At 49.9% G+C, this 11458-nt stretch overlaps 1 protein-coding gene across 1 annotated transcript; it reads left to right on the plus strand.

Moving 5' to 3' along the window:
- Nucleotides 1–3577: 3577 nt before the first annotated feature.
- KRT2 (keratin 2) lies at nt 3578–10517 on the plus strand. Its single transcript, XM_058557534.1, has 9 exons — nt 3578–4165; nt 5138–5352; nt 5716–5776; nt 6597–6692; nt 7291–7455; nt 7780–7905; nt 8711–8931; nt 10062–10096; nt 10195–10517. Exons 1-9 carry the CDS (start codon nt 3578–3580, stop codon nt 10515–10517), a joined length of 1830 nt encoding a protein of 609 aa, XP_058413517.1.
- Nucleotides 10518–11458: the final 941 nt, after the last annotated feature.

Genomic DNA, 11458 nt, shown 5'->3' on the forward strand with positions numbered 1-11458 from the left:
CTATCAAGGACTTGTTAGGTAAGAAAGGAGGAGAGGCCAGGGGCTGTGAGGGAGAACTGGGTCAGGGGCTGAGACTACAGACTGAGTGAGCAGTTTTAAAACAGTCACTCGTAAAGGAATGCCTCAGAGGAGATATTGAGCAATGACTGCTGTTGGGAGCCTGTAAGTCTCCCGTCCCACCTTCCCTTAGAGCCGTTGGAGTGTGGGGCTCTTTGGAGCGGCAGCTGCGCGCTCTGAGGGAATGCGCCAGGGGCAGCAGGCAGAGTGGGGAGTAGGCGTCAGCGGCCTTGGCGGTTTCTGCTGTTTCCAGGCTGCTGTTGGCTATCCTGTCTGTTTTCTGACTTCTTTCTCCATGTTATTAGACTCTCTCTGAGTGTTGGCCCCTCCAACAGCCTGAACTCAGCAGCAGGGCCTGGAAGAGGAAAGTTTGTTGTTTGTTTTTTTTTGTTTTTGAATCCAAACACTTGGTTTCCATTCTGGCGCAGCGTGGACCGGACGGCTTGAGGGCTTGGCAGGCAGCTCTGTTCAGCCGATGCTCTGAGTTTTGGGGACGGAGAGACTAACCTCGTTGGCCCGTGAAGGGAAGTCCCTATGGCGGGTGGGATGGAAGCCAGACATGACGTCCAGGTGGGGTCTTCAGGGAACAGGTGGATGGAAGACTGTGAAGACTCAGCATTGCTAACAGCACATTCCCGTGTCAGAGAAAACCCGCAATTCCAAACCCAAAACCCTAGAGATGATGTTTGGATCTTGGGCTTATTCCCTGAGTGATGCTCTGTGCTGAGGGGGCCGAGGTTTGGGGTAAAGATAAATATGACCCTGGCTCTGCCCAGCAGAAGTCCAGGGACACGGCTCATTGTAACCCAAGGATGACTGTGATGAGGCCGTAAGAGAGGCAGACGCTGCTAGGAGAGTATGGGGGAGGGGAAACGAATTCCTGCCAGCAGAGTCTGGTGTCAGCATCCACATCTATTTCCCACTGGCTAAACAGTTCCCACCCTCTCTGATTAACACTGGGGCTTGCTTTTGTGCTCTGGCCAAAGGATGTGCTTTCGAAAACCTTTGAGGAAAAGCATTTAGGGGCCTGGGCTTGCCAGCAACTTCCTGAAAGAAGGATTTTGTCCTACAGGATCCCTGTTCTGTTCTCAGAGACAGCAAAGCTTAAAACCCATTACACCAACAAGGCCAATATTCTGTGGGACAGGATAAATGTTCCCATTTTATAGACGAAGAAATTGAGGACCACGGTGGAAGTCAGAAATGAAATCACAGCCAGAACCAAGAGTCTTGACTCTCATTTCACTCTCTTAAGGAATGCAGAACACGTTATCTAGACAAGCACATTGAAATTCTGTAAAAGGCAAGGGTAAAAAATTATGGAAATAAAATGTTATGCAATATCTAAGTTGCATTAATTCCACCCTCCACATTTCAAGAGAAAAAGAAGACTCTCTTCAACTTGACTTTCAAAAACTGGCGAATGGGTCTAGAAAGAGAAGGTGCCCAGAGGAGAGAATGGGAAGGGAGATTTGGCGTGAGCATATAATTATAGAGAGTAAAACATGTAGACTGTGTGCCCAGCACAAGCCTGGGGTGCAGTAGATGTTCAATAAAATGTTCTTTCCTTTCCTCAAAGAGAGACCAAGACCCGCCTGGAGCTGGTGTAGCCTCAGCACAGTCATGGAGGTGTAATGGATAATTAGGGTGTTGTTCAGATAGCCGTAGATAGTGACACTTTTGCCTTTGGCTTGAGGCTCTCTCTATATCATTTAGCTTTTTGATTTACTAGCATGATTATGATTACATAAGCGAGACTGGGAAAAAAATCAAGGCGACACACAGATTTGCCTCCTTCAGCATTCTCATATTGCAAATCAAATATCCTGAATAGCTAGCTCCCTGTTCTTTACCCTCATCCCCGCCTCAGCCAAGTAGTGAAGACATAGGATGGAAGATTTGAGGAAGGGGGTCGAGAAGGTGAATAACACTGAGTTTCTGCTATGAATCAGGAACTGCGCTTAGCACATGTGTTTATTATCTTGTTCTGTTTTTGCAATAGCCATATTCTTCTTATTCTTCACTTTTTACAGATGAGGAAACTGAGACCCAAAGAGGATTATGAATTATCCAAGGTCATTTGATTAAAATACAATGAAACTGGGACTTAAACTCAAAGCTCATGTTGTTTACACTATTTTATGCAAACTGTATACTAGGATCTGAGAAATCCTGGTTCTGTAATGTATGGTGCCTCTGTGGAGTGCCCAGTCATGGCCGTCAGAAGAGAGAATAACATGCCAAGGGAGAAAGGAAAAGGAATGTGTTAGCTTCACAGCAAACGACACCCAACATTTGTATTGTGTGTCATGGTTTTCAAAACACTTCCTATGAATTTCTCATTTTATAGCTGAGAATACAGAGTCTCAGAGTTTAGTTCAAAGGCACAGAGTCAGTAAATGTCGAAAAGGACTCAAACCCAGAACTTTTGACTTTAAATTCAATTCTAGTGCTCCATAGCGCCTCTCCCACGGATTTGGCCACATGGACAAAGGATGGATCGTGCTTGAGTTTAGGTGTGGATGCTCTGTGCATTTGGTGGTTCGACGGGTCTTCTGATATTCTTCCATCTCTGAGTATTGTTGAGGAGCCTCACTTCCTAATTGATTAGCAGAATCACTGGGCTATACATGAGTATTGACTGATTGAGTCAATACACACTTGGACCTTGGAGCTGTGTAAAGCCTTTGACTGCAATCTTTTGTTGGGTGCCTCAGAGTGAGACAGACCCAGGAACAGCCCCTCATCCCCTAGGTTTTCATGTAGAAAAATGAAGAGTTGGTGGTTATAACAACTTCTGGTTACAGGGAAGACAATTCTCCTCTCCTCAGTGCCTGGCTATTATGCATTCCTGGTGTGGTTTGGGAAGGAAAGGGTCAAGATACTTTGAAGAATGACAACTCTTTTGCGGCATCCTCGGCCAGCTTCTTTCTGTAAGAGCCTGCTTATTTCCCCCCATCACATTTATGCTCTGCAAAAGCACTTATTGAAACTATTTCTGGGGCAGAAAGAAAAGCGAGGAGAACTCTAAGGCTGGTATTGAGGGGCTCCCACAGTCTATAACCTGCCATCTCTTTCATCAACTGATCGGGGCTGGTGAGCCTGCACGGGCCCGAGTGGTAGCTGGCCTCTCGTGGGTTGGTCCAGAGCAAGGAGCGGCATCCTGCAGAAGATCCTTTTTCAGATTGAGAAACACACATCCTGGCCTCTTTTGATGATTTTACAAAAATCAAATTGCGTGACAGATGCCCAGATAAACGGGAGAAGTTTGCAATCAAAGCAAGTTCTGGGATGGAGCTGATTAGTAGACTTTTTTAGTGGCTATTAGCTTGATAATCACTCACCAGGAGTAGCTTCCTGGTAGACCAAACCCATGCGTAAGTGGGCCCACACCCATGCACACCAACACCTAGTTGGCGGGTATAAAAGGGGACCTTGACAGCCTCCCAACAGCATAGTGGACTCTCCATCCTTAACTCTTCTCAGGATCCTTCAGCTTTCCCTGCCGGGCAAAGGCACCATGAGTTGTCAGATCTCGTACAGATCTCGAGGAAGAGGAGGAGGAGGCTGTGGAGGAGGATTCCGGGGCTTCAGCAGTGGCTCGGCTGTGGTCTCTGGTGGGAGCCGGAGATCGACCACTGGCTTCTCCTGCCTGAGCCGCCATGGCGGTGGCGGAAGGGGCTTCGGTGTAGGCGGCTTTGGCAGTCGGAGTCTTGTTGGCCTTGGAGGGACCAAGAGCATCTCCATTAGTGTGGCTGGAGGAGGTGGAAGCTTTGGCTCTGGTGGTGGATTTGGTGGCAGAGGAGGTGGTTTCGGAGGTGCCAGTGGTTTTGGAGGTGGCAGCATCTTTGGAGGCAGCAGCGGCTTTGGAGGCGGCGGCTTTGGTGGAGGCCGTTTTGGAGGTGGCGGTGGCTTTGGAGGTTTTGGGGGTCCTGGTGGCTTTGGGCCTGGAGGATTCCCCGGTGGAGGCATCCACGAAGTCTCCATCAACCAGAGCCTCCTGCAGCCTCTCAATGTGAAAGTTGACCCAGAGATCCAGAACGTGAAGTCTCAGGAGCGGGAGCAGATCAAAATTCTCAACAACAAATTTGCCTGCTTCATCGACAAGGTGAGTCATGAGAAGTTGGCTCTGACTGATGCTCAAGGTGGCCTACTTCCAGTGCTACTTGAAAAGCAAGCAACAGAGATTCGTTTCTTTTAGGAGTCATCAGTGTGTTCATACTAGCCTGGGTCATTGGCAATATCCAAATAGGACAGATGCTGGCTTCGTGGGCTACATCTTCCACAGCAGTCTGCAGTTAAGAATTATTTGTGCCTTTGGCTTTATTGTTTCAGCCTAAATAAATAATATTTATGGAAAATTCTGAAAATCTTAGGAAAACTGATATAGACAAGTAATGGACCGACTGGTTCAGGCCAAGTGACAGCAGGCTTTGGAAGGGGTTCGCACGACATCTTCTTCCTAGATAATCTTTCCTTCCCTAGAAGTTGTTACTCTATTAAATTCTGAGAAGCTGAATCTGAAATTCCTCCCTCCAAGAGAAGCATTCTCGGTTTGGGAACCCATAAAGTTTTTATTGGTGTCCCTTTGGAGTGTTCTAGGGTTTTCTTCTGTTTCAAGGCTGATGAGCCTGTCTAAGGAATTTACAAAGCTCTTAAAAACCAGACTGAGGAGCCCTGCCCTCCAGTGCTCTCACACTCAGCAGTGCCAGTGGATGCCTGCTTTTGGTTTTCCCCAGAATTTGTGGGAGCTTTGCCGGGAATTCACCTAGGATGAGGGAGGGAAATGGTCTGGAGTCCTGGGAACAGCTGCCAACAAAAAAGTGGGTGGTAAAGTAAGAAAAGAATTCTCTCCTTAGAGAGTGCCAGATGTCACATTAGGAATCTATAGAACTTTTCAAGTGTGGAGGCAGGAAGCTCAGAAGCTCTGCCTGGTATGATCCGCCATCCAGCTGGTGAGGACGAAGCTGTGTAGACTTCTTTACATCCAGAAGCAGGATCAGAGCTGACTCTGGCGAGCATGGCCAGCTGGTGGGAGGGGCAGCTCAGAGCTCATGTGCTTTCCTTCTGGTCACGGCAGGTGCGGTTCCTGGAGCAGCAGAACCAGGTGCTGCAGACCAAATGGGAGCTGCTGCAGCAAATCCACGTGGGCACCGGCACCCCCAACCTGGATCCCATCTTCCAGGCGTTCATTGCTCAACTGAAGAGAAATGTAGATACACTCTCTACAGAAAAAGCATCACGAGAATCAGAGCTGTGCAATGTGCAGGATCTTGTTGAGGATTTTAAGAGGAAGTAGGTAGAAGAGTAAATGCTGAGTGAGATAAACACTGATCTGAGCCACCCGATCATTCCCCTGGAAAGCCACTCATCTCCCAACTGCATTTGTGCTGATAGAGGGGAGAGAATCTGTATCTTCATCAATTATTTGTGAGGACAACGTTTAGGGCTTCAGACATCATGCGTTTTACCTGTTTGAGTGTTAATCTATAGAAAAGCATCCTCATTTGGGATATCATAGTTTCAATTTAGACAGCTGAAGAGTGTTTAATATTCCCAGAGAATGGGGTCATTTGGGTGAGTCCAGTAAGGAAAGGAAAAGAAAAAAATAAACAAACTAGAACTAATCTGACAGCTGTGTCCTCTGGGTCCCAACAGGTATGAGGACGAAATCAACAGGCGCACGGCTGCTGAGAATGATTTTGTGACGCTTAAAAAGGTGAGCAAGAGAATGTCATGGCTGGGGTGGGAATGAGGGTGCTTCAGAAGCCCATTGTGTCCAAACAGACCAGCTGAAGAACAGCTCTGAGTGCAAACAGCAGTAGCCAGGGAAAGTGGTGGGGCACGTCCATGGCTGGTTCTCTTGGAAACAAATGCGTCTCTGTAGTTCAAGCTTTGGGAGATGTTTGGTGAGTTTGCTAGAACATTTCTCACCAACAACTCACTTAAAGCCTGTATTGGACTTTGAAAGATGCAAACACAGAAAGCATTTTATTCTTCTTCTGCAGAGCTGAGGAAGGAATGAGACTTTCCTTAGAATGCCTGCTTAAATGTGCTGTCAGTTGTGCTGGCAAAGGTTTGAGCTAAGAGGCAAAAGTGGGTTCTCAGCCTGGTTCTTGCAGAGGCCTTGGTGTAAAATCCAGGGAAATTCAGGAGAGGTGGGATGGACAGACAGGAGGGGAGGGTTGAGGACTGTTAAAACCACCAGAGGCCATTGTGCCCCACAGTGGAAACACACAGTGTCTCAAGCAGGAGGGAGAGAACGGTGGACAAAGCTTGGTCTCATCAGAGCTCTGATGGTCTCAGGGGCGTGAACAGTGAACGTGGGCATGGAGCCCCCAGCAGAGGTGCATTGTAGACTCTATGCCAAATGAGGTCCTGTGGGCACATGGGTCACTTGAGTTTCCTGGGATGTTGGAGAGCAGCTAACAGGGACTGGGAGGAGGAGATGGGCAGAGAGAGGGTGGGGCCCATACATGGAATGCTGTAAGGTGGTGGTGGAGATGAGCTTCACCAGAGGCCCCTGACTTTTCCTGCAGGATGTGGACAATGCCTACAAGGTCAAGGTGGATCTGCAGGCCAAGGTGGACCTGCTGAACCAGGAGGTTGAGTTCCTGAAATTCCTCTTTGATACGGTAAGAAGATAGACCCTTGCTTCCCACCCTTCCCACCAAAAGAAAGTCCTTCCCGATTGGTAGAAAGGTGGTACCAGTGGGGTTTATGGACTGTCTGGCTTCAATATGCCATCATTTCAGGCCACTAGGGGACTTCTATGGTGTAGGTCTTGGAGGAGAGGAACTTTCTCCTCCAAGGAAGTAGGCTCAAGAAACACTAAGACAGTTTCCCCTCACTCTGTGCCCCAAATGTCCAACTCCCCTTAGGAAGAGACCTGTCCTGTTTCCATCCCTATGTCCAACATACTTCAGAGGCCAAAATGTAATATACGACCCCCCCCCCCGGCCCAAGTGCACGCGCACGACTTCTGACACAGGAAGTAGAATTTAAGGCTTCTTTCTGGGGATCCCTTACCAAAACTGCAAGAATGGGGAAGGCTGTTAACTAGGAGGCTTGGAAATACAGACTGCTCTCCCGTAATTCTCAGGACAACCTTGGCAGAGGCCTGGAATGGTGGTTATAGTCCTTGAAATCCTATCCAGTGGGATTATGATGTTTAGTGTGAGAGCCTTTGGCTGTGGGCAGGGAAGCCACGGCCAGACCTCCTGTGTGTTGCAGGAGCTGTCCCAGATGCAACAGAGAATCACCGACACGTCCGTGGTCCTGTCCATGGACAACAACCGGGACCTGGACCTGGACAGCATCATCGCCGAGGTGCGCGCCCAGTACGAGGAGATCGCCCAGAGGAGCAAGGCCGAGGCCGAGGCCCTGTACCACAGCAAGGCAAGTGCTAGGACAGCAGGGAGAGCCACAGTGCCTTCTAACAAGCTGGGTTTCACCCAGCTGGAAAGTGTACAGTGGGATTATTGGTGTTTTTGTTTAATGGATGTTGGGCATCATTCCCAAGAAAGAGTGTCCGCGGTACCCCAAATGCCCTCAATCGAGAATGGCACTGAGTCCTTTTGGGGAGTGCGAGATAGTCCCCCACCTCCCACAGATGCAGCCATGACATTCAGCTTGGTTGACCCTCCCTGAACCAGTATCAGACTTTCCTTGGCTCAAGCCCAGCTTCCTTCAAGCTGCGACTGTCCCTCTCTCCCCGTGCAGTATGAGGAGCTCCAGGTTACTGCCGGGCAACACGGAGACAGCCTGCGAGAGATCAAGGTGCAGATCAGTGAGCTGAACCGTGTGATCCAGCGACTGCAGGGAGAGATCGCCCACGTGAAGAAGCAGGTGGGGCGTGGCCCTGAGCACCGGGGCGGGTTGAGTGGAGCTCGGGGTGGGGTGGGAGGTTGTGTATAGGCGTGTGTGTGCATGTGTGTGTGTGTGAGAGAGAGAGAAGAGACACTGAAAAATTCTTATCTAGCATGTGTTAATCCCAAACGCCTCGATCTTAGCATAATTTAAGGCTTATAACTATTTTCAGAGCGTCTAAGAGACATTTTAAAGTAAGGATCAGGGCAGGGAAAGAACTGTGTTCACTTTTTATTGCTTACACGAGTGAAAGAGAACAATAACAAAGCAAGAGGTCATTTGCCTGGCCGTTGGTGGCAGGCACAGCTGCCCACTCGTGCGCGGCACAGGCCCTGCACCAGCCAGCTGCCTGATGGAGGGCAGCGGTGCTGCAGGGAGCTGGCCTGGGGTAGGACAGGGAAGAGATTATGTGGGCAGAGCTTTGGAAGAGATAATGTGGGCAGAGAGTCGACTCCATAAGCAACAGAAGTTCTGTGAAGCAGTCCACATGGAATGTTCCCATTTGCAACTATAAAATGGGATAATGACCCTGGCGCCATGTGATGAGGATCAGAGGTCATTATGGGGAAAGCCTAAGGGTCCAGTCAAAGGTGACTTGGGAACAAGATGCCCCAGAGACAGCAGCAGGTCTTAGCACAGTTGTTTGTGACTTGCATTAACTCCGGAGGGCACCAACACTTCCAGGGCCAGAGATTCTGGCTTTCAACACCCTAAACACCTCTGCTTCCTCTCCCTGTCTGCCAGGCAGACTCCACTCTGGACAAACAGAAACCTTCTCTTCTAGTGTAAGAGTGTGCAAGAAGCCATTGCCGATGCGGAGCAGAGAGGAGAGAACGCCCTCAAAGATGCCAACTGCAAGCTCTCTGACCTGGAGGAGGCCCTGCAGCGGGCTCGGGAGGACCTGGCCCGGCTGCTGCGTGACTACCAGGAGCTCATGAACGTCAAGCTGGCCCTGGACGTGGAGATCGCCACCTACCGCAAGCTGCTGGAGGGCGAGGAGTGCCGGTGAGGGGCACGGGAGGGCAAGGGGTACCCTGGTCCACCTTCTCCTCCCTCCTAGAACCAGGGCTGGAGGCAAAGACAGGGAAAGCAGGGGCTGGCAGGGCCTTGGAGGGCTGAGAGCTGACGTCACTGTCTTCCCCAAGCAGAGATTCAGGACAGAAAGCATTACTGTATACATTGTAGATTTATCAATATGGAATGACTAACAAGGCAGATTAAATTAAATTAAGCAATAAGTTAATCTTGGTCTTTTCTGAAAGAGGAAACAAAATGCTATGGAAACAGGTTAGTCGGAGACAGTCTGAAGCATTGGTCTCTCGGCCTGCAGGGTGCGTGGCCCTCTCTCCCTCCACCTGGTGACCCAGAATGGGGAGCTCATGTGTTGGAACCGGCTGACTGGCTGAGTCATGCTCTCCCAGAGCAGGCGCCTGACCTAGTTCTTTGCAGGTTTCTGGAGGACAAACAGAACCATCATTTAACCCCCTAAAAGGGGACCTTTCCTTCCTCTGTGGTCTGAGACCCTTGTCTGTTATCAGCATCCCTGGTGAATTTAATCTGGCTGAAGCATCAGGAAGGAGAAAGCTACCCCGGGCCCCCAGCAAGCCACTGTGACAGGGAGGGAGTGGCTTTGCTGAGGCTGTTGCTCTGTGCCTGTCTGCGAGACCATGTCTCCTGTCCCCAGCTTGCAAGAGGAATTGGGAAAGATTTCAGATGAAGCAGAGGAGAGTGGGGCAGGGGGCGGATGGGGAGGCTGTACAGAGTCGTAGTTCTTTCTGAATGTAATGTTCACAGTGCAGTCTCATCTCAAAATTTCTGGTATGGCTTGGAGTCTGAATATCAGACTCCCTAAGATGGATTTAAATATAAAAACGGGTTGCCAAGTCAGAGGTGAATTTGCTTTTTGATCATTTTTACGACAGCAAAAAATTGAGATGGATTGGGATGCCAGGCCATGCAGAAATGTGAGGCCTGCCACATCTCTATGATCTGGCAACACAGAAGACGGGGTCTGTAGGTCCCTGGGGGCTGATTTTAGAAGCTAACCTGCACGTTTGTAGGTGGAAGTTGTAAAACAACATGTATACAGAATCCAAGTGCTCTGCCACGAGTCATTTTCTCTTTCTTCCTGACAGGCTGTCTGGTGACATCGGCAGCAACGTGACTGTGTGTAAGTGGTGGGGTGTGGTCCTGCCCTGTGGGTGGTGTGACACGGGAGGCAGGCCGAGGCAGTCAGAACTTCTGTGGTAATACTATCTTTCTTTGCAGCTGTGACAAGCAGCACCATTTCTTCAAATGTGGCATCCAAGGCCGGCTTTGGAGGCTATGGTTCTGGAGGTAGAGGATCCAGTTCTGGAGGAGGAGGATACAGCTCTATAAGCACCAGTTACACCTCTGGAAGCAGAGGGTCAAGCTCCAGAGGTGGCGGTGGAGGAGGCTACGGCTCTGGAGGAGGATGCGTTTCTGTATGTGGCTCCAAAGGAGCCTCTGGCTCTGGAGGGGGATACGGTTCTGGAGGGGGAGGTTCTAGCTCTGAAAGGGGTGGTTCTGGCTCAGGTGACGCCGGAATCGCAAGCTTCACTTTTAGATAAAGATGGAGTCCTGCCCTTGACTCTCCCACTCCAGAATGTAGAAGCCTGTCTCTGTACATCTAATTGACAGCACGTCAAACCTTGTCATGTGTCTCTGATGGCATTTTGGAGGAAAGGGACGTCCACATACAATTTTTGAAATATCTTCTCTCCAAACCAGTTAGTTGGAGCCAGTGATACCCTCTGTCCCCCGGGGAAGAAGCTGCACTGTCTAAGTTTGTGCTTTCAGCCCTGCCCTCTTCCCGGCCCCTCGTTGTGCTGTTCACTTGGTGGTCCTTTTCCTGAGGAGTGTTCTGTTGAGGACCCCACCTCAAAGCCCGCGCCTTTCTCCTGGCAGCACCCCCAGGGAAACATCTTTCTGTTTATATAGCCCTTCTTGCTGGCTCTGTATCAAAAATGCTGTGGTCTTGGTGTCTGCACAATAAACTTCATTTGCAATTCAAAGCATGCGATGTGTGTTTAATGTCAAGCTTCGGCGGAAGTGGGGAGCCAGGAGCATTCCTCATTGCTGTCTAACTTAAGATGCCAGAAAACGGAGAGATTTAGAAATGATGAAAGAAAGGCTTTCTGGAGTGGGGACATGTCGCCCTGAGGCAGTGTGGCTTGGAGAAGCCAAGGGTATTTTTTCTGGGAAGCATTGAGAACAGAGATGAGGAGGGGCTAGCCCTGGAGGCAGGGGAGGGGTGGGATGTGCTCAGGAAGTATTTGCCAGACCCGGGCACTGTGACATTGCCAGGAAGTTGACAGGGGATTTGTGGAAACTCTTTTTCCCAGAAAAAGCCACTCTTCTTAACGAGCATTTTTCCCACAGACTGCCCCCCCACTCCCGCCCCCACCAGAGCTCTGAACTGAGGCCCCTTCTCCTCAGGGCAAACTGGCTGAGCCCTCATCCACGCTGTCTGCAGCTCTGAGTTCCCAAGGCACAATCCCCTCAGCTCGAC

Source organism: Diceros bicornis, chromosome 17 (genome assembly GCF_020826845.1).
Source record: "Diceros bicornis minor isolate mBicDic1 chromosome 17, mDicBic1.mat.cur, whole genome shotgun sequence".
Lineage (NCBI taxonomy): Eukaryota > Metazoa > Chordata > Mammalia > Perissodactyla > Rhinocerotidae > Diceros > Diceros bicornis.

Coding starts and splice junctions, on each gene's coding strand:
- KRT2 (XM_058557534.1), top strand. CDS start 3,578: ATGAGTTGTCAGATCTCGTACAGATCTCGAGGAAGAGGAGGAGGAGGC. Junction 4,166..5,137: donor TTGCCTGCTTCATCGACAAG/GTGAGTCATGAG, acceptor TGGTCACGGCAG/GTGCGGTTCCTGGAGCAGCA. Junction 5,353..5,715: donor GTTGAGGATTTTAAGAGGAA/GTAGGTAGAAGA, acceptor GGGTCCCAACAG/GTATGAGGACGAAATCAACA.